At 39.7% G+C, this 18,375-nt stretch overlaps 1 protein-coding gene and 1 long non-coding RNA gene across 5 annotated transcripts in view; both read left to right on the forward strand.

The window, feature by feature from the left end:
• The first annotated feature begins 472 nt into the window (after positions 1-472).
• Positions 473-16,309, forward strand: LOC143183558 (uncharacterized). The gene is made up of 3 exons (XR_013002617.1): positions 473-624; positions 11,920-11,970; positions 16,032-16,309. It is a non-coding gene; the product is annotated as an uncharacterized LOC143183558 (long non-coding RNA).
• Positions 16,310-16,601: 292 nt separating this feature from the next.
• Positions 16,602-18,375, forward strand: part of Cyc (basic helix-loop-helix ARNT-like protein cyc) — a 29,760-nt gene continuing 27,986 nt past the window's right edge. For all 4 annotated transcript variants that reach the window (XM_076385082.1, XM_076385097.1, XM_076385089.1 and 1 more), the window contains exon 1: positions 16,602-16,754. In XM_076385082.1, the coding sequence (XP_076241197.1) occupies positions 16,739-16,754 (16 nt within the window). In that variant the 5' untranslated portion in view covers positions 16,602-16,738. The remainder of the gene's footprint in view (positions 16,755-18,375) is intronic.

Here is an 18,375-nt window from a genome sequence, read left to right on the forward strand (position 1 = left end):
AAGTCTGGTTACTTCGATAAAATGCGAGAAACGACTTCGCGGGTTAAAATGTCTACCACTATCAGTTTTATTTCAATATACCTCTGACAAGAGTGCTCACAAACATAAAACTAACTTTCTCTTCGCTCTAACTACAATAATATATTTCAAAAACTATTTATTACCTTAGTTCCCACCAAAAAGCGTGTTTCAACAGGAAAACTGCGGCCACAAATAGCGTAACGGCTGCCAAGCGCAAAATTCTCGATTGCGCATATCCAACAGCCAATCGCAGCGAAGGATTCAAATTCTCCTTCCCGCGACTTTGAAATTAAAGAAAAGAGACCAATCGCGCGATTCGTTTCGCGCGGGATATCGATTCGCGATCCAATCAAGACTGTGGCTTCCGTCAGAAGGTGTCGCCATCTCAAGTAACAGAGATTTTTAAAGCATTCCGAATTTCTGGCGCTCCGCCGGCCAGGCGGCAATCTGCGAGTCTGCGTTAGTGTTCGATGTTCGCGTAGTGCTTGCGCGTGTCCAAACATTCGATTTCTCGCAGCGATCATATTTCTCTCGCAAATATCTGGTGTCATCCACGGTTATGAAGTGAAGAACTCGCGATGATCGTTCGCCAGTAAATCCAAGGTGAGTGCTCCTCGACGTAACTGTGCCATTTATCGGGACGACCTATTGTCACATGTGCCATGCCACGACGGTAACCCTTTGTACGACTGGTAAGTCAGCAATTTCGATACCCTCGCGAGCGAGATAATCGCTGCCAAACAAGATTATCTTCGTGCAGTAATTGCACCCTGTAGGAACGAAAGTTCTGAATATCAAACACGATTATTCGAGCGCTATTTAGTTGGGGGTTACCCTAGTTCGAGCTTCAGTTTTCGATGGAAGGAAATTGTTTCGCGATAGATCTATAAGTGGGCCACGCAAATGCATCGATTGGCGGTCTATCGGGCGTTTGATGGTTGTCGAAACGTAAGGGTAATATCGATGCGTTTCGTCATCGGTCGAATTGTATCTCGTTAAGCTCGAGACGAATGGTAAGAGCAAAACGAAAGAGTCGTATAAAACGATTGTCGTACGTCGCAGCGATGCGTTTCACACGGTAACCTTCGGTCTTCGGCATTTTCGTTTGCGCGTTCGCGGGTTTAACACGATGCGACCCCACCACTGGACACCGCGGCATCTCATTTTTCACGAGCGTGCATTTTCTGCCGGCATCCGTCAACCTTGTGTCTCGAACAGGAGAAACGTGTAACCGAAAGTTATTTCGTATTCGAGCTGCATTCCCTCGAGCAGATAACTCGCATGATAAAGCAATTTCTTAATAATCGATGAGGCCCGAATTCGATCGATCGTTCGCGACGTCTGATTATGTCATTTAAATCGATTTTCGTTTGACAATATTGATTATCACTTGTCACTGTATTCTCGCTGTAATTCGAATGCCAGTCGATGGCAGTTGATCTAATCTAGCCGATTGAAACCGAGATCGCAATCGCGTTGCATCGCTTGCAATGGAGCGATGCATCGCGCGGTGGTAAAATATTCGCAACTTGTTGAATGATTTTCGAAAGATTAATTTGCGAATTGTAGTTTCCTCTTAGGAGGTTTATTCCATTAGTTCTATGAATTTTTCATTCAACAAGGAAGTCGTGGAATAAACATACTAGTGGACGTACAATTGCAACCACAATGGCGGTGTATATTACTTTGATCCAGTTTGTTGATAACCATGATGTAATTTAGAAGCATTAACATCCTCGCTATTGTTGACCTACTATCGTCTCAATATATGCAGTTACTATAATAAATAGTAAACGATAAAATAAATTACGTATACACACTTGCATTTGCACGAGCTTAAATTGTATTAATCGGTTAATGCATAACAGTAGATAAGGGAAAAAATTGTAAAGTAACTCATAACTGGTATACCAGCAAGTAATACTAGAAATTGCGAAGATAACCTTCCAACACACACATATACGTACATGTACATGTATTTTTGCATCCATATGATGCCTCAGCGTCAGACACATGCATACGTATGTACGCACGTACATAAACCGTACGCGAAACCTTGTTATATCACTAAGAAGGCACATTTCGCTATCTGCACACAACCATAGAACGCATAGACCACACACGCGTGTCTTACCATGTGTGAGTGTTTATCTGTATCCGTACTTTGCACTCACACATGGTTGTGCGCGCGCGTGTGAGTTCGCGCGTGGCTATACGTAATAGAAGGTTAAGCTAGGTTGACCGACCATGATGCAGTGTGCATGCGTAACGAATAGTTCGCGTCGATCGTACGAGAAACACGTACGTGAAGGGTAAAAACATGATACGTTCGTGTGCCTTTGTGCATATGTAGATGATAAGCGGCGACACGACGTTATATCATCGTCCACACGAGCCGCATGGCGCATATTGCTGCACGATTTCTGCAGTTCTTTCACCCAACGATTCGGCTCTACTATACGAACTGATATCTGCATACTTGGTATAAAGGGTGGTCCAGAAAAAGGTGGCCAATCTGGAAGGACTTGTACCTTAAGAATGACTAATATAAATACGAATGAGTACTTTTTTCTGAATTTCAGACATAACAGATACTTCTACTGGCTATTAAAATTTGAAGTAATTTTTTTTTATTTAGAATATTGTATGTTTCGTATCTATAGTTATATAATCATAGACTATTAGAGACATTTGAAACCTCCTATAGTACTGCAGTGTTTATAGATACATATAACAAGTACATACAAGATAGAGTGCATAATTATATCTATACATTTTCAGATGTTAGTCATTTTTGGATCACCCTGTAGAAATCGATTCAGCAGATAATTCTTGAATGCAAATCGTGAACCGATTTGTTGACGTTTGCACCAGTGCAGCGGAGCCGGTGACAAACACGTTGTTACGATCGAAGTAGGTGGACGTATTCGAGATACATATGAATCGAATGCTGACTCGCTGAGTTTTGCTCGGTTACGGGTTATAGAAACTGCACGACAATACAAAGAGTGTTTTTACCATAGCGCGATGATAAGATATTCAATTGTGTTAGATGGATCTCTGCTGCAGAGTTTCTACAGCTAGTTTTACTTATAACAGGGAATTCACTTCCACTGAATACAATTTTATTTTTATGTACAGGGCGTTCCATAAAGAATTTTATACTCAAATGTAAACTCAAATTCAAACATAAGCGATTTTATGGACCATCCTGTAGATAGATTGGGGTGGGAATATTGGTTCCCTTTTATTTCTCAGATTTTAATATTATTCTCGATGAAAATATGTCTACAAATATTCTTGATTTATTTTCTTGTTGAATTTCACGTAAAAAAATTGTTTCTATTTTCTGCAAAATTTTTCTACAATTTTTTTTCAAAGAATGTGTTTGTAGATATGTTTGCTGTTTACCAATACCAGTAGCTCATTACAAAGATAATTAACGTAATACCTATTCTACCGCAATTACGATACGTCGAGCTGTTACATAATTTAAATCCAAGAACAGAAGAGTCATACTCGAGCGAGTTCTCGAACTGATGCAATTTTTCCTTCCTAAGTTTAATCGGTCACTTCCAAGACCACCTTAAACGTTTTTCATTAATAACAGCGGTTGCGGAGGAGAAAGTAGGAACTGGCAGTAGTTTACTACCGACCCTAGTCCGCCTTTGTTGTACAGACGTACTGAACTAGTGACCTCACTGTGGCAAGAAACTCGTAGACACGCCCGTGCACCCAAATGTAATCATAAATATACCTGTTTCGCTTGTCAGATGCACTAACCACTTTTACCACTTGCATTTCGTGTTATCCATCCAGTGTTATTCTGTGGAAAAAATGTTTTGCTTACATTTCCTTATACTTCAAGCCTGCTGCATTTGTGAATAAGTTCTTATCTACTTAGGTATTTAGGTATATTTGTGGGAATATCTTATTTTATTAAATATGTAATCCCTCAAGTAGTACTTACAACCTCTGACTATTGAGGTAGGAATTTTCTACGAAAATTGTCACTTTAGAATGTACTTAACTTGTAAAAGTAATATACATTATGTAGATCTTCGAAAATTTGCCTCGGTAACTCATAGTATCTATACTATCCTAAGGCTATAAAAGTGTTTCAAATTCTACTGCGTCGTTTAAAGAAACATTTAAAAAATAATTTCAACTTACCTAGAAGAGCCTACTGCATAAAGATATGAATCATCTCTGAATGATTCCTAACTCTATCCTTAATCTTTCATTCGATGGATTAATGAATGGTGGAAAGATTAGAGTAATTAGAGATCGTTCTTCTATTGATTCTGAGTTTCAATGCGAAGTGTTTCGTAAAATTTCCGTGGCTGGTTTAAATTCTCGAAAAATAGGTGAAAATTATAAGCAGCAGTTTCCTCTTGGCGGAAACTACGACCACAGTCGCTTGTTAATAAATATATAGCAATATGCTCGGTCACCAGTGTGCTTCATACACACTTTAAACATTACGTAATGCGTCTTGCGTGTTTGTGGTGCGCATTACCTCATATCAAAGCAATTCTCGAGCATGGAGCGGTCATTTTCCCACCGTGGCTGCCCTCTCTCCTCTCTCAAATATGCGTGGACTTGTTTCAGTTTTAGAAAAAAACCCCTTCATTGAAAGATAATCATTTCCTTCTTCTTGTGACATACAGGATATACCGAATACTTTATTGGTATTTTTACAGATTTCAATACTATGCAATTTTTAATCGAGTCGATGTTATAGAGTGATATCTGAATATTAGAGTACACACTTGATCTCCAAAAATGATCGTATGATGGAAATAAATTTTTCAGGATAGAGTCTTGTTAACCATACACAGATCACCTTGAGTTTTTTAAATGAGGTTTCAAATACCTTTATTCGTTATTCATTCCTTCGCGAGGAAATGACATTTTATAGTCAAGGTCTGTGTTAGATAAATAATGATTTAAAAACTAGCAATTAAACAAGTAAAAGAAAGTTTTGTTTCAATGTGAGTGAAAAGTAACTTTAGCATCAGGATAGCGTAATGATTCAGAGGTCGAAAAAATTGTCGATGTTTGAGCTGTTGCCATTTTGAAAGAAAAAATCGCGCGGGAGTGAGCTTGGTCTCATTTTGAAGGTTAAAGCCTCTACTTTATGATTCCTGAATTAAATTTTCTCAGAAAAATGTTTACAGTCGGTTGCAAGCCGTGAAGGGGAAGGTTGTTTTCCTCAAAATATTTTCCGAACTTAATTGACTCTCCACAACTTAATAAATTTTTTTCGGGACTCTTTCTGCAGTAGATATCAAGTTTGAAGCCTTCCCTTTCGAACGAGACCTTAAGGAATGATCTGCGATTTTTTTTCACTGAGTTATGGCACTTTAAGTGAAAAGTGGGACTCTGGCGTCAGAATAGCGCAGTGACCCAGGGGTCGAAAAAATGGTCGATCTTTGAGCTGCTGGCATTTGGCGAAAAAAAATCATACGGCAATGAGCCTGGTCTAATTCTAAAGCTCGAAGCCTCTATTTTATCGACCTTGAATTGAATTTTCTGGGAAAAATTTTTTCAGTTGTCTGTAGGTCAAGAAAAGGGAGGTTGTTTTTCCCAAAATATTTTCCGAACTCGATCGACTCTCCGGACCTTAATAAATTTTTTTCGGGACTCTTTTTGCATTGAGTATCAAGTTTGAAGCCTTCCCTTTTGAACGAGACCTTGCTGAGTGACCTACGATTTTTTTTCGCTAAGTTATGGTGATTTAAGGGAAAAGTAGCACTTGAGCGTCAGAATGGCGCAGTGATCCAAGGGTCGAAAAAAAGGTCAATCTTTGAACTGCTGACATTTGGCGAAAAAAAATCTTACGGCAGTGAGCTTGGTCTCATTTGAAAGGACAAAGCCTCTACTTTGTCACTGCTGAATTGAATTTTCTCGAAAAAATTTTTTTACTCAGCTGCAGGCCGCGAAATAGAAGGTCGTTTTTCCCAAAATATTTTCCGAACTCAATCGACTCTCCGGACTTTAAGGAATTTTTTCCAGGACTCTTTCTACAGTGGATATCAAGTTTGAAGCTTTCTCTTTCAAACGAGACATTGCTGAGTGACCTACGATTTTTTTTCGCTGAGTTATATCATTTTAAGTGAAAAGTGGGACTCCGGCGTCAGAATAGCGCACTGATCCAGGGGTCGAAAAAATTGTCGATCTTTGAGATGCTGTAACTTTGCGAAAAAAAATCATACGACAGTGAGCCTAGTCTCATTTTAAAGGTCAAAGCTTTTACTTTATCATCTCTGAATTGAATTTTCCCGGAAAAATTTTTTTAGTCGGCTACAGACAGAGAGGGGAAAGGTTGTTTTTCCGAAAATATATTTCGAATTCGATCGACTCTCCGGACCTTAATGAATTTTTTTCAGGACTCTTTTTGCAGTAGATATCAAGTTCGAAGCCTCCTCTTTCGAACGAGACCTGGCTGAATGATCTACGATTTTTTTTCGCTAAGTTATGGTGATTTAAGGGAGAAGTGGCACTTGGGCGTCAGAATAGTGCTGTGATCCAAGGGTCGAAAAAATAGTCAATTTTTAAGCTGCTGTAACTCTGCGAAAAAAAATCGTACGGGAGTGAGCCTGGTCTCATTTTAAAGGGCAAAGCTTGTACTTTCTTATCCATGGATCGGATTTTTTCGAAAATTGCTGTGTACTTAGCTATAGAGCACGTAAGTGGAGATGGTTTTTTCTCAGAAATTTTTCCAGTTGGATTTGTAATCTAGAAATATCACATGAGTTGCTATAAGGAATTATATACTGAATGTACAATGCCATGTCAGATCAGTGGTCTCACTTTCGCCAACACGGTTCCTCCGTCGGCAGCCACCACTCATAAAACGATCTGTAGATCTCTTCTAGCTCATGGTATTTGTATTTACGTAACGCAATATTGGTCGAGCATAAATCGGGGGGAAAAAGTGAATCATCGATTACACTTGCTAGGCTGCTACATGGGCGATGGCTTCCTTGTTAAACCTTGAATAAGTAATCTGCCCCTGAGGTGACAGGATATACAGAAAATCAGTTAAGATATGTACAGCTCTCTTCAGACAGAAGCAAAGTTCCAAGTTCGACTATGCAATTCAAAGATTCAGATTTTCTTCCCTTACGAAAAAATACACTTTCAATTTTCACCTAAAATCCCCCAGTCTTCTTGATCTTCAGTCAAAACAGTCAGAATTTGTCTCACTGTTTCTCACATGATACAGCAATTGCAAAAAGGCTTCTCATACATATTAAATATCAATCATTCTGAATTGTTGATATCTGCTGTCACAGTCCAGCGATAATATCCCCAAAGTTTCTCTAAACTTTTCTATTGGAGTCTCGTCGCTCGCAGATAGAAGCGAGACCTCTCGACCTTCTCTCTTTAGCTCGTTCTATTTTAAATGATACTTAATGCACTCGCGTTTTCTCGCTCCAGTCGGAAAATATGGGTGGCCTAGTTTCTTCGCGCACAGTTTAAGACTGCTGTAAGAACTCTGAAATGATCTGACCCAAAGGAAATATCATAGACACTGTATGACCCAGTCAAGACCGCTGTCGGTGAATCCAGCTAACCAGAAACTGCTACGGCTCTCAGATCCGAAAAGGTCAAAACATTTCAAATGCAAATAGCATCTCCCCCATAAGGGATCATAATACTGGCCAGTGATTGCGCGACTCGAGCCCATTGGATTTCCGTAATGTCATTTTACGTTTGATAATTATTTGCATCTAGTCGACGCGGAATATCAAATGAAATTCCTAAGCCATCCGGTCGAGTCACGTCGGGACGCATGCTGCATTCACCGTCCAGTTCACTTTCCCTACGTCGCGGTTCACATGTCTGACAGTGTCTTGTATGTTGCCGCTAATTTCTTATGATCTGACATCGCTGACCGACATTCGTCTCAGACGCTGGGAAAAAGACATTTAGATATTTTTCAATTCATTCTGCAAGCGTGTCTCAAATAGATTACTACTATAAATGTATTGAAAGAAGAATGGAGGAAAATAGAGCAGCATGAGAGATTCTGAATAGTGAAAAACAGAGTCTACTGAATTTAATAATTTTTGTGTAGGTACTAACTTTATAATTTTTATATTTATTTCTCTTGAGGTAAAAAAAGAAAATTTCTGATGCTTTGAAATCTGAAAGAGCTGTGTCGATTTAATGTTCTAGCAAAGTATCAATTTTTTATCGTAAATAACTTGTGGTAAATAAAAATAATTCATACGAAATTTGTCGTAAGCGATAGTTCGAAAGTGATATCTACATTGTATATTTAAAAGTGAAACGTAAGCATGCACCTTGAGCGTCAAACGTCCAAGTATCAAGCAGTTGGAAGCCGGTTTTTAAGTAGCTAAAGCCCGTATGCGTCAGCCAGTGAGTAACTTATCGCTGAAGAAGAATAGAGCAAATATTAGAACATCGTAGCTTCAGAATTCCAAACTTAATTGCTTACGAGCAATCTACATACCAAATCTCAAGCAATAGTTTATTCTTTAAATCATATAGTGTTGCAAAATTGATTAAAATTGACTCATCTTCGTTGGAACCCATATATTACTATATTCCTAACACCCAAGAATGAAGACTAGAAATTCATGCAGCAAAGTGAAAACTACAAGTCACGTGATAAGAAGAAAGTATTTATAAAGAAAGAACGTGTTTCCCATAAGAGTCATTCATCAAAGTAAGTCGCTGGAAAGACTCGACACGTGTAAAATCGCTTGGAAGATAAACGAAGTTCAATTGTCGGTAGAAGGAAGCTTCGCAAATATTTAAAACGGCCTTCGCACGCTAGTTCCTGTAAGTTTTACGTCACAGGTCATGCACACATAGGGGACACTGAAAGCGAGTCGCACTATCGGTGCACCGTACTTCGGGTTCATTACGTAACAGTACATTGATAAGGAAATAAGCTGGTCGCCTTGACATTGCCGACTCGTAAATACGATCCAGTTGTTCTTACTGAAGATTCTTTCTTCCTTCTCTGTCCTTTTCTGGGTCGTAGTAAGTGCACGACCCAGTCGAAGGAGGCACCTGGAGTTGTAAGACAGCTTCCTTCCTTTTGTCTCCATGGACAGAGCGTGGATTCTCGTTGGAGAGTATCGTAAATGCAACTGATCAAACTCAATCGTTAATTGCAATGTTCTTACGCAATAATTGGTTCGATGGCACATTGTGATAATTACTCGAAACGAGACTTTTTCCAAGTGAAACACTGTGATTTCCAAAGTCTCATTTTTTACTATTAACACATATTTGTATATTCTTTTATTATAGCAGTAACTCTGTACCTCACAGCCAGACTGACCCAAGTCGCTTTTTTCAAAATGAAGTCCTTCACAGGATCTTATTGCTTTCCCTTCATTTTATCAGAGTAATAGGAATTTATTTGTCGAACAATTTGGTCGAAACCTAAAACATTGCCAGCCTCTTATCGATGAGATACAGATGATCTATCTGCAGATGCGCCATCAGTGTATACAAATATGCACGAATACGCATAAAGGATTCAAAGTAGCGAAGTTCAACAGAAAATTTATTATGTAACAGTGTTAACGTGAACTTCAAGCTGTCGTCGGCGAACATGCACAGAAGTTACGGTGATTTTATAATAGCCAAATAGCGTATTGCGATTGAACGTATTATATCATAGAAATACGTATGACTCGCGCGCGTAACAAGTTGATCGGTTCTGTTGATTACGTTACATTAGATTATGCCAGCGCAAGACTTCATTGCCTTTTTTCTTGCATAGTTATTACGTGAAGGAATTTCCTCTTTCATTGAGAATTTCGAAAGGCCTCCTATGACTGATTCTGCCACACGTGTGTGGCTCAGATTGAATCTACAGTCAATTATAAAAATATGCATCTCGTAGACTGTAATCAGTAGGTGTAACAGTTTCAGTGATTATTCCTGAATTTTTCTAAGTCCCTAAAAAAGTTGACTTGTTATTTATTCAAAGAATCATTTTTTTGTAATTCAATATTGTAACTATATTAGTAATGTTTAATAGTCTTCTGGCAATGCATTAAGAAGAAGCTTATCACGCGGTGCCTGCTTGTGAATGCCACAATGGGTTTGGAAACTCGAGGATGCAGATGTTCAAAGCGAACGAGGTGGCGTATTAAATGAAAAGATTCTAACGACCCTTCATTGCCACCTGACACTCTTGTATGCTTGCACAAATATAATTCGATCGTAAATATAATAAATTGATTATTCGCTTTCGTGTCCACGCAATTCGATATGATTTTAATGACATAGCAACGCATGATTTGTACTTACTGTGTTATTAACGTATTTATTACAGAACATCACTTAATGGGCCATTACTGAAAATCGAGTGATACAGTATACATGATTTAGAATTATTATAGTATCTACTAAAAATAAAATATGAATTTAGATAAACATCTTCAGTTTTCTTTAGTGTTCAGGGAACAAAAGTCCCTTTTTCCAATGATTTTTACAATCGATAATAAATATGCTTTCAAAGCAAATAGCAACACGGAGAGATAAACATTTCTTTGTTCCAAGTTTTTCTCGTTATTGGAAATCTGCAATGCGTGTTTCATCGTTCGGATTCCTAAGATAACGCGTTATTTGTGAAGAGCGGCACGCACAAAAAATAACTTGTTTATACGTTTCCGGTGTTGCAGGCATTGTCTTCCTGTGCTCCTTTTCGACTTCGATATTCTATATCGCTTTTGTTTAGTGAACGAAAGGGCCGTTTTTATGATTCGCCGATGCGGCGATGGGGGATGTCGTCGACAAGACATAATCTGTCAGGCGCAGGCTTGATGACGTTTATATAATCACGTGGTTAAATTGTTGTACTGTTGTCAGTACGCTTATGTAACCGGAATTCAGCAGCATTCTCGCGAGAAGCACGAAAATGTGTGCTACGACCATGTAGTATCGTCTCGTTGCTTCTACTTGGCTATTTCTTTTCAATGCCTCTTTTTTAATTCGATGTTCAACGTTCAGTGTATTTTCGAGTGGAACGTTTTCAAAAAACGATCATCAGCGATCAATATCTGAAAAGAGTTTCGACTTCGTTTAGGTACACTGTGCCAGCCATTCGACACAAAAAATTATAACGATCTTGCTTTTCTAAGCGATAAATTGAAACCAACAGACGCGTAAAAAATGTTTGGGAATGCAACTTATCGCATGAAATTTATTCACATTTTCTTTGCCACTCGTAAAAACGAAAAACAGCATCGTCATCTAAATCAAGTAAGATTTATCTTCCTATTGATTTATTACGCACCGGCTATTTATTTCGACGTCCTCGACGTTTCTCAACGTTCGACGCGTTCCTTTTACGTCTGAGCAAACAATTCGGCGCTTAATTAACAAGTTATCTGGCCAATTATAAAAATGTACAATGCTCCGAAGGAAAGAGATCCGCCAATTTGTCTCGCGATCTTTTGTCACTGGCTCGTTTTGCAGCAAATAAACGATTTACAAACGACAGAGCAACGGGCATAACGTAAGTCGAGACATTCTCATGGAACGGTATATCCTTCCTTGCAACTTTAATCGCTGCCCAACACATATTTCGTATTTCAATGTCGTGACGGTTAAAACGAATATAATATCAGGCTTCCTCTGCGAAATTTCTTTAACGATCACGCCGCTCCTGGAGCGTGTCTCAAATTTAGTATGGGTCGACAAATTTGAAGAAAACTTTGTAACAATATTTGTACACTTTAATATCGAAACAAACTCATTTCTGTCCAAACAAAAATGTTACTATCTGATAATTATTTCTTATTGAAATCAATCGCACAAAACTTGAGATATAGCGTTTATTTATGCTTGTAAGATTCTCTAGTAGTGTTATAATTAATACTTACTACTAATTACTTTCAGATATTGCAGCGATGCAACCAAATGAAGAGACGAGTGGCAGTAGATTTAAGGGTATGTTTATTCTTCTTTTTTGCTTTTGTTAGTGATGACAGAGACTTATATTAAAGACAAACAAGCTTTTTTTTACTGTTCTAATATTATCAGAAAATACTTCGTATCAACACTGTATTATACCCTGAAGATATTTGCTCTTATCATTAGTGCTGTTGTTACTGTCGAGAGGCAAGGTGCTCAGATTAAAAGAAAAGAGGAGCAGACTTTTGACCTCTAACATCTACTCGTTATACGAGGGTACCTGAAGGGCAGGGGGATGTGTTTTCACGAACAGTAGCTTTTCCGTGATGGTATAGTGTTACGGGAGATTGACCAGTGTTATCTTACCAATCAACTCGAAGGAAGACCTGTCTGGCCACTCAAGAATCCGAGAAAATAATTTACACTCTGGTACAGTAGCTATAATTGAAATATGTTAATACACACCATCTACTGAAGAAACGGACGATACCTAACAGCTTTCAAAAGTGAATCAATTATTCACTCATTAGCCTACTGAATGTGTACTCGCGAAATCAACCACTTCGGTGTTCCTGAAAAAAGAGGAAAGGAAAGGGGATGCCAGTAAATTCGCGAGAAGGGGCCAATTGCACCGATTAGCGCGGCAATTTTGATTCGCCTGCATCGAACGATTCGCGTTTCGTCGCATGCGAGGATTACAGGCAATGGGTCGAAGCATTCCATTTCGAAAGTGTACGGCCAGCTATAAGCCGATGGGCTCGCTAACAAAGGCGAAGTGTCGTTGTTTGAAACTCACCGTTTCTCGGCGAATATAATTGGATAAGCGTACAGAGGCAGTGTGCGAAATCACTGTAAATTAATCGACGGAGGCTGATCTCTGGTTACCGAAAAATCACGCTAATGAGTATCCAGGGACGGTTTAGAGGAGGGATCGGGGAAGGTCGCATGTGGTCACTTCAAACGTCGATGTTGATCATAGATTGGGGGAGTCGCGGCTGTATAGATGACAACAATTAACAGTTGCGTTGCAAACAGAAATCGGCGTAGTCGGTGCATCGGCCAATACATGCATCGGGCTTAATTCGCGCAATTAGCGTTAATTAATGCAGCTTGGTCGACTGTCACGGAATCTCAGAGATGATCGGGGGTAAACAGATTTTCGTAGATGGTAGGGTGAGCATCTCTTGACCGCAATATATTGTGTTCGAGTTGTACCTTATTGTTAATGTCGCTCTGTAAAACAATTTCAGAACAATTCTTTTCTAAGAAGATTCACTTTTTCTGAGCCCTCTGCTATTTGGTCCATTAGATCTGTAGACTGATGGCAAAGCCTGACATGTAATTTTTTTTTTTAATTTAGATATGTACTCTTCTATGTGTAGATGAGGTTTATCGAGTTTTAAAAGATGGTACCTGTATATCATCTAATTTTGCTGTGTCTGACTAGAGACTTATTCTACTAGCTTTTCTGTGTCTGATACGGGACTTATTCCACTAGTTTTGTTGCGTCTGGTTTATGACTTATTCTACTAGATTGGCTGTGTCTGACTAGGGACTTATTCTACTGACTCCATTGTGTCTACTTCGAGGCTTATTCTACTAGTTTTCATGTACCTGAGTGGCGACTCATTTCACTGACCTCGCTGTGGCTGACTTGTGGCTTATTCTACTAGCTCTACTGCAAAATAAAAGAAATATCTTAGAAAGTAGGTGTATCATAAGCAAAAGACAAATTAGCAATTCATGACATGTAGGTTTACCTATTAGTTTACGTATCTCAAAACTTACTCCACTTAAAAATGATCAAATCGACGCATATCAGGTTTTGCCATCAGACTACAGAGATATCGAAGACGCCTGCAAACTTTTTTCATAAAACACGTATGCTCCCTTGTGTATCTTCCATCGAACTCCTTGCGTTTAAAAGGAGTCTGTACAAGATGTTCGCAAACGTCGGTGTCTTTTTCATTACATCGATTTCGATTTACATTCGAAAAGATAGTTTATAGGTACATCACAGAAACAGCGTGAAAAAGTTCGTATACCATCTGGTTATATTTGGATACGCGTTGTCGTCGCGATATTTATTTTCCTGGTTTGTTGCTTTTTAAAGAAATTCCCACGTACTTTATAAACTCGATTGATATGCTCGATGAATAATGGGTTCGACTTTTTTTCTTTATTGAATCTTGTACACACGCGTCGCGTGCGATACGGTCGTATTAACCCCCCGTGTGTTTCGAACAATTTACATTTTTCTGGCTTCCAATGGTAGATACTGCGAAGAAATACCCTTAAAATTCACACTTTAAAGGTGATAATACTGAGTAGGAGGCTGAAAGATTGATAGCATGTCAGAACCACGTAGAACCATTCGAGTATTGATAAAGTAAATTCTTTAAAATTTGACACAATTTAAAAAATGTGATTCTTGTGTTACTGAACACAGAAATAGTTTTCAGTTTTTTAAGGTATCTCACTTCTAAATATTAATTATAATTCACGAAAATCCTCACGAATTACTTGTTTCAGTTTTACGTTTGCTTACCTCTTATATTTGGCTACTCCATACAGCTTCATTGATTGACACACTCAGTTAATATCGTACCTCGAAAGGGAATAACCCTCGCGTTACCTTATTGAAAGTTTTCCAATGACCCCTTGTACCTTCAAGGGGAAGAAGCTAGGGATGAGGCTTTCATTGTATTCGTCCAAGGTATTGTTCGAATTCAAGCCAGTAGAACCGTGGCTGTATCCTTTTTTCGACGTTTCGTATTACGCCATAGTTAGCATCGTTCTATAAAATTGATCGAACGACGTCACGCCTAATTTACGTCAGATTTGGACTGATGAAAGTGTAACAAAAATGGTCTCGTTTATATAAGCACGAGGCAAAAAGCGAACAACTTCAGCTTTCGCATAGTTGGATCGACTAATTCGCGGCATTGTGACGTCGCAGCTTAGCACACTCGAAACGAAAGAAACAGAAGGCTTTCTGTTAATCTCTCGTCTAAGTCAATTAGTGTCATATCACAGATAAGATATGAAATTATAAGATATCGATGTCACTCCTTACCGCATTGTATAATACATACTTTTCAATTCGCGATGACGAAATCACTTCCAGGATAGGAGTGATTATTGCAATTTTTTTGCTATAATCTATGACGTATAGGTATATTGACATAAAAAAAAATAGAAAATCGCGGAAGTAATTCAGAAATTTAGTGAAGGATTCTAAGTTTCTCAGAAAGAAAATAAAATAAAATAAAAGGTTTTGAAATTTGCTATTCACGCCCGAGAAATTTATATTCAGTAAAGTGGACGTATATTAGAAGTGTCTAACTTTCAAGTGTCTATCCTTTCAAGATGTTCTAATTCAACAATCAAAGTCGAAACACGTTTGAAACTGATTTTGAGTAGTTTGAGCAGTTTGAGCGAACTAGATGCGCGCGAACCTCATTGGTCTCCTTTACAGCCTTCCCCAGGGGTTTGACTTGCGTATGATGATTGTGCCGTCGACTTCGTATAAGTAGTATAGGGCGGTTTAGTCACTCCCACTGACGCTGCTGCTACGAAACCGCGTGGTTCGTCCTCGTGTCTCGCTTGTCACGAGCTTGCAAAGCCAATACCTGTCAAAAAGCAATTTTAAAACAAAAAGTGAATCTCTTAGTTCTCCATAATCACTACATATATAACAAAAAACGCTAAGATCCTCTATGACTACATTGGAATTCTAAAAGCCAAGTCTTTCTGAAAACTCAGGTACAAAAAGTGTAAAAAAGTCACAGATAGAGTATTTGACCATATTTCCCTTAAATTAAAATCGCTTCTAAGAAAACGATTTTAATTCACAGATAGAAATAGCTAGGAACGTGCTCAGAAAAATGGCCAAGTACCTACTCTATATTATTTAACACCCTTACACAGACAAATCTCCCGCCTCCTCCACCCCTAATTCCTGATCAAGGTCGTTCTCAAACACAACCCAACCGCCAGAAGAAAGTAAGTACTCGAAGCCAGATAGCGCGAAGCAGGGAAGTGAGAAACAGTGCGTCGATCCTATCGGTGAAAGCCAATTTCTATGACACTTACAGCACCGGCACCAGAAGCAAGCGAACTCGGCACGAGACCGCTTCTCAGTGCTCGTTAATCTCTGGAGCGGGCGTGTAGCGAGCAGCCAATGGATTCCCCGAGGTGATTGGAAAGCAGTCGAAGTAACAGATCGTTTAGAAGACTAGAGGACACGGAAGTGGGCAGCGAAGAAGGAAGAGATTTAGTCACTCCCACCTGGTTTGGTGGGCCAGGAGCACGTGGTCTGACCGTGGCGATCCGCACCGCCACAGGATCCTCCATCGGCGTTCTTCCACTTCCACCTCTGACCGATCGGCCGCCACCACCACCACCACCACCACCCGCGCTCAGTGTTCGTTGGCCGTTCGGGCGAAGAGTGCGCGTGAGTTTCGCAAAGTGGCTCGCTACCACCACTACAACCGCCACCACCACACACTCGCGCGGGGACACAGTAGCGTGACGGTACACGATCGCGAAGGTTGCCGATCGGCGTGGTCCTCCTCGCGCTACGTACGCATCTCGAAGTGGCCGAGACACCTCTTTCGGTGGCACGTGGTAGCATCGGCGAGCTCGCGACAACTCGGCCCCGTGATCCGCGAGCGGCACGACCTCGTCGTCGTCAAAGAGGCACCCTCGAAGCACGAGGGCATCGGCCGAGAGGAGGGAAGGCGAGAGGCCTTCTGCACTCCTCGAGGATGCCGCCGCTTCCTCGTCGTCGGCGACGACGTGGATGTACGCGCTTCTCGGTAAGACGCGCTACACGACAGCCTATGTAGGATCGTGGTTGCAACGTGCGAACTAGTGCCACACGTGTCCCAGTGCCGTCAAGGATATCGGGGGAAGAGGAGAAGAGATATTTGCTTCTGGAAATTTCTTCCTGTGTGAGAGTTTCGAAGTTGGAAGTTGTAGACATCGGGACGAAGACGTTCGTGGCTTCCCTTGGCGTCTGATCGTTCGTCTGATCGGATCGAGAACCGATGGAAGTGATCATATAGTGGTTTTCAGTTGGTCAGTGGATGCTGAAGAGATGTGTCTATGAAAATGTGGAGAGTTTGTTATCTAGGATGCCTCGATCTTTGCGTAGAGTCGCGCAACGACCAACCGCTGGGTTTTGGAGCCCCTCGTCGAGCATTTAAGGTATCTCCCTACTTTCTTCATTAACATCACCCACGATCCTTTTGCGACGGTTCTTCTGCGACGATCCTGTCGGGCAGAGTTGTACTCGAAGACTCAGTGGTTCACGTAGCTGGATCCTCTTGAGTTCTCTGCCAATGAGTACAAGTTTGCTCTCTTTTCGAGTGGGCAGGTCGGTGCTTCATAGTCGACAGAGTCACTCTTTTTCATTTACTATCTTCTTTCTCCTTTGGTCTGCTTTGCTTTTGTCTTTCGTGGAGGTTTCTTTTCCTCTTCTTCTCTTTATTAGATGCTTCTTTGATAGCGCTTCTATAGCGATGGTAATCTTTTTTAATTTCAATCTTCTGATCTGATACGGGCTGATATTATCTCCTTATCAAACTATTATGCTCTTTTTATCGAAGAGCACCCTTTTTCTGAAGCTCCCAAGGTGAATCGAGCAAAATCACTGTCTGATTGTATAGTTATACAGAAAAATGCAATGTTCACGCGTGTAGGTGTTAAGAACTCTGATAGGAGACTGTCAATTAGTAAATTCTGAGTAGAAAGAGAGGTAGCTTAACAGGAGGCATTTAGAAGAAAGTGACGCAGTTAGGAAGGCAGTATTATCGATATACAATCTTCTATGATTTGAGTCTTCGATAACGTAATCATGTGAAGATAATGCAAGTGAACATAATAGACCTGGATTTAAAGAACTTTTCTTAATAAATAAAAAAGTTTCGTTCCATATGATTCTACATAGAAAATGTCAAGAATCTTTTGCTGATCCTGAAACGTAATTAGATATCTCTAAGTGCCCTAATCATAAATTAAAATTGCATTTTCCTTCTTTGCGTTGCATTGCTATGATTTCTGGTTCAATCAAATTCTCGCATGTTCTCAAGGCTAATTGGTTAGGAGTGATATAATTTTCTGGCTATTATTTTCCGCATTATCTTAGCGGCACGTGCACGTAATTTTCTAAACTCTTACCAGATAGTACAACGTTATCATGTTTTGAGTACGCAAGTCTTGGTTGCATTATTTGTCCCTCGAAATTGTTGCAACTGCAATTTCAAACTGCAGTAATTGAAACTTGTGTAAATATGATGTCTAGAAAATACATCGATCACATTTCTTGCAAGAGTATTTATAAGTACATTTTTTTAGTGTCTCGTATTAATTTTTCTGAGATTTCTAAGAGGCCACATAGTGCTATACACCAAGTACATAATAACCACATAATTTTCA

Source organism: Calliopsis andreniformis, chromosome 2 (assembly GCF_051401765.1).
Source record: "Calliopsis andreniformis isolate RMS-2024a chromosome 2, iyCalAndr_principal, whole genome shotgun sequence".
NCBI classification, from domain to species: Eukaryota; Metazoa; Arthropoda; class Insecta; order Hymenoptera; family Andrenidae; genus Calliopsis; species Calliopsis andreniformis.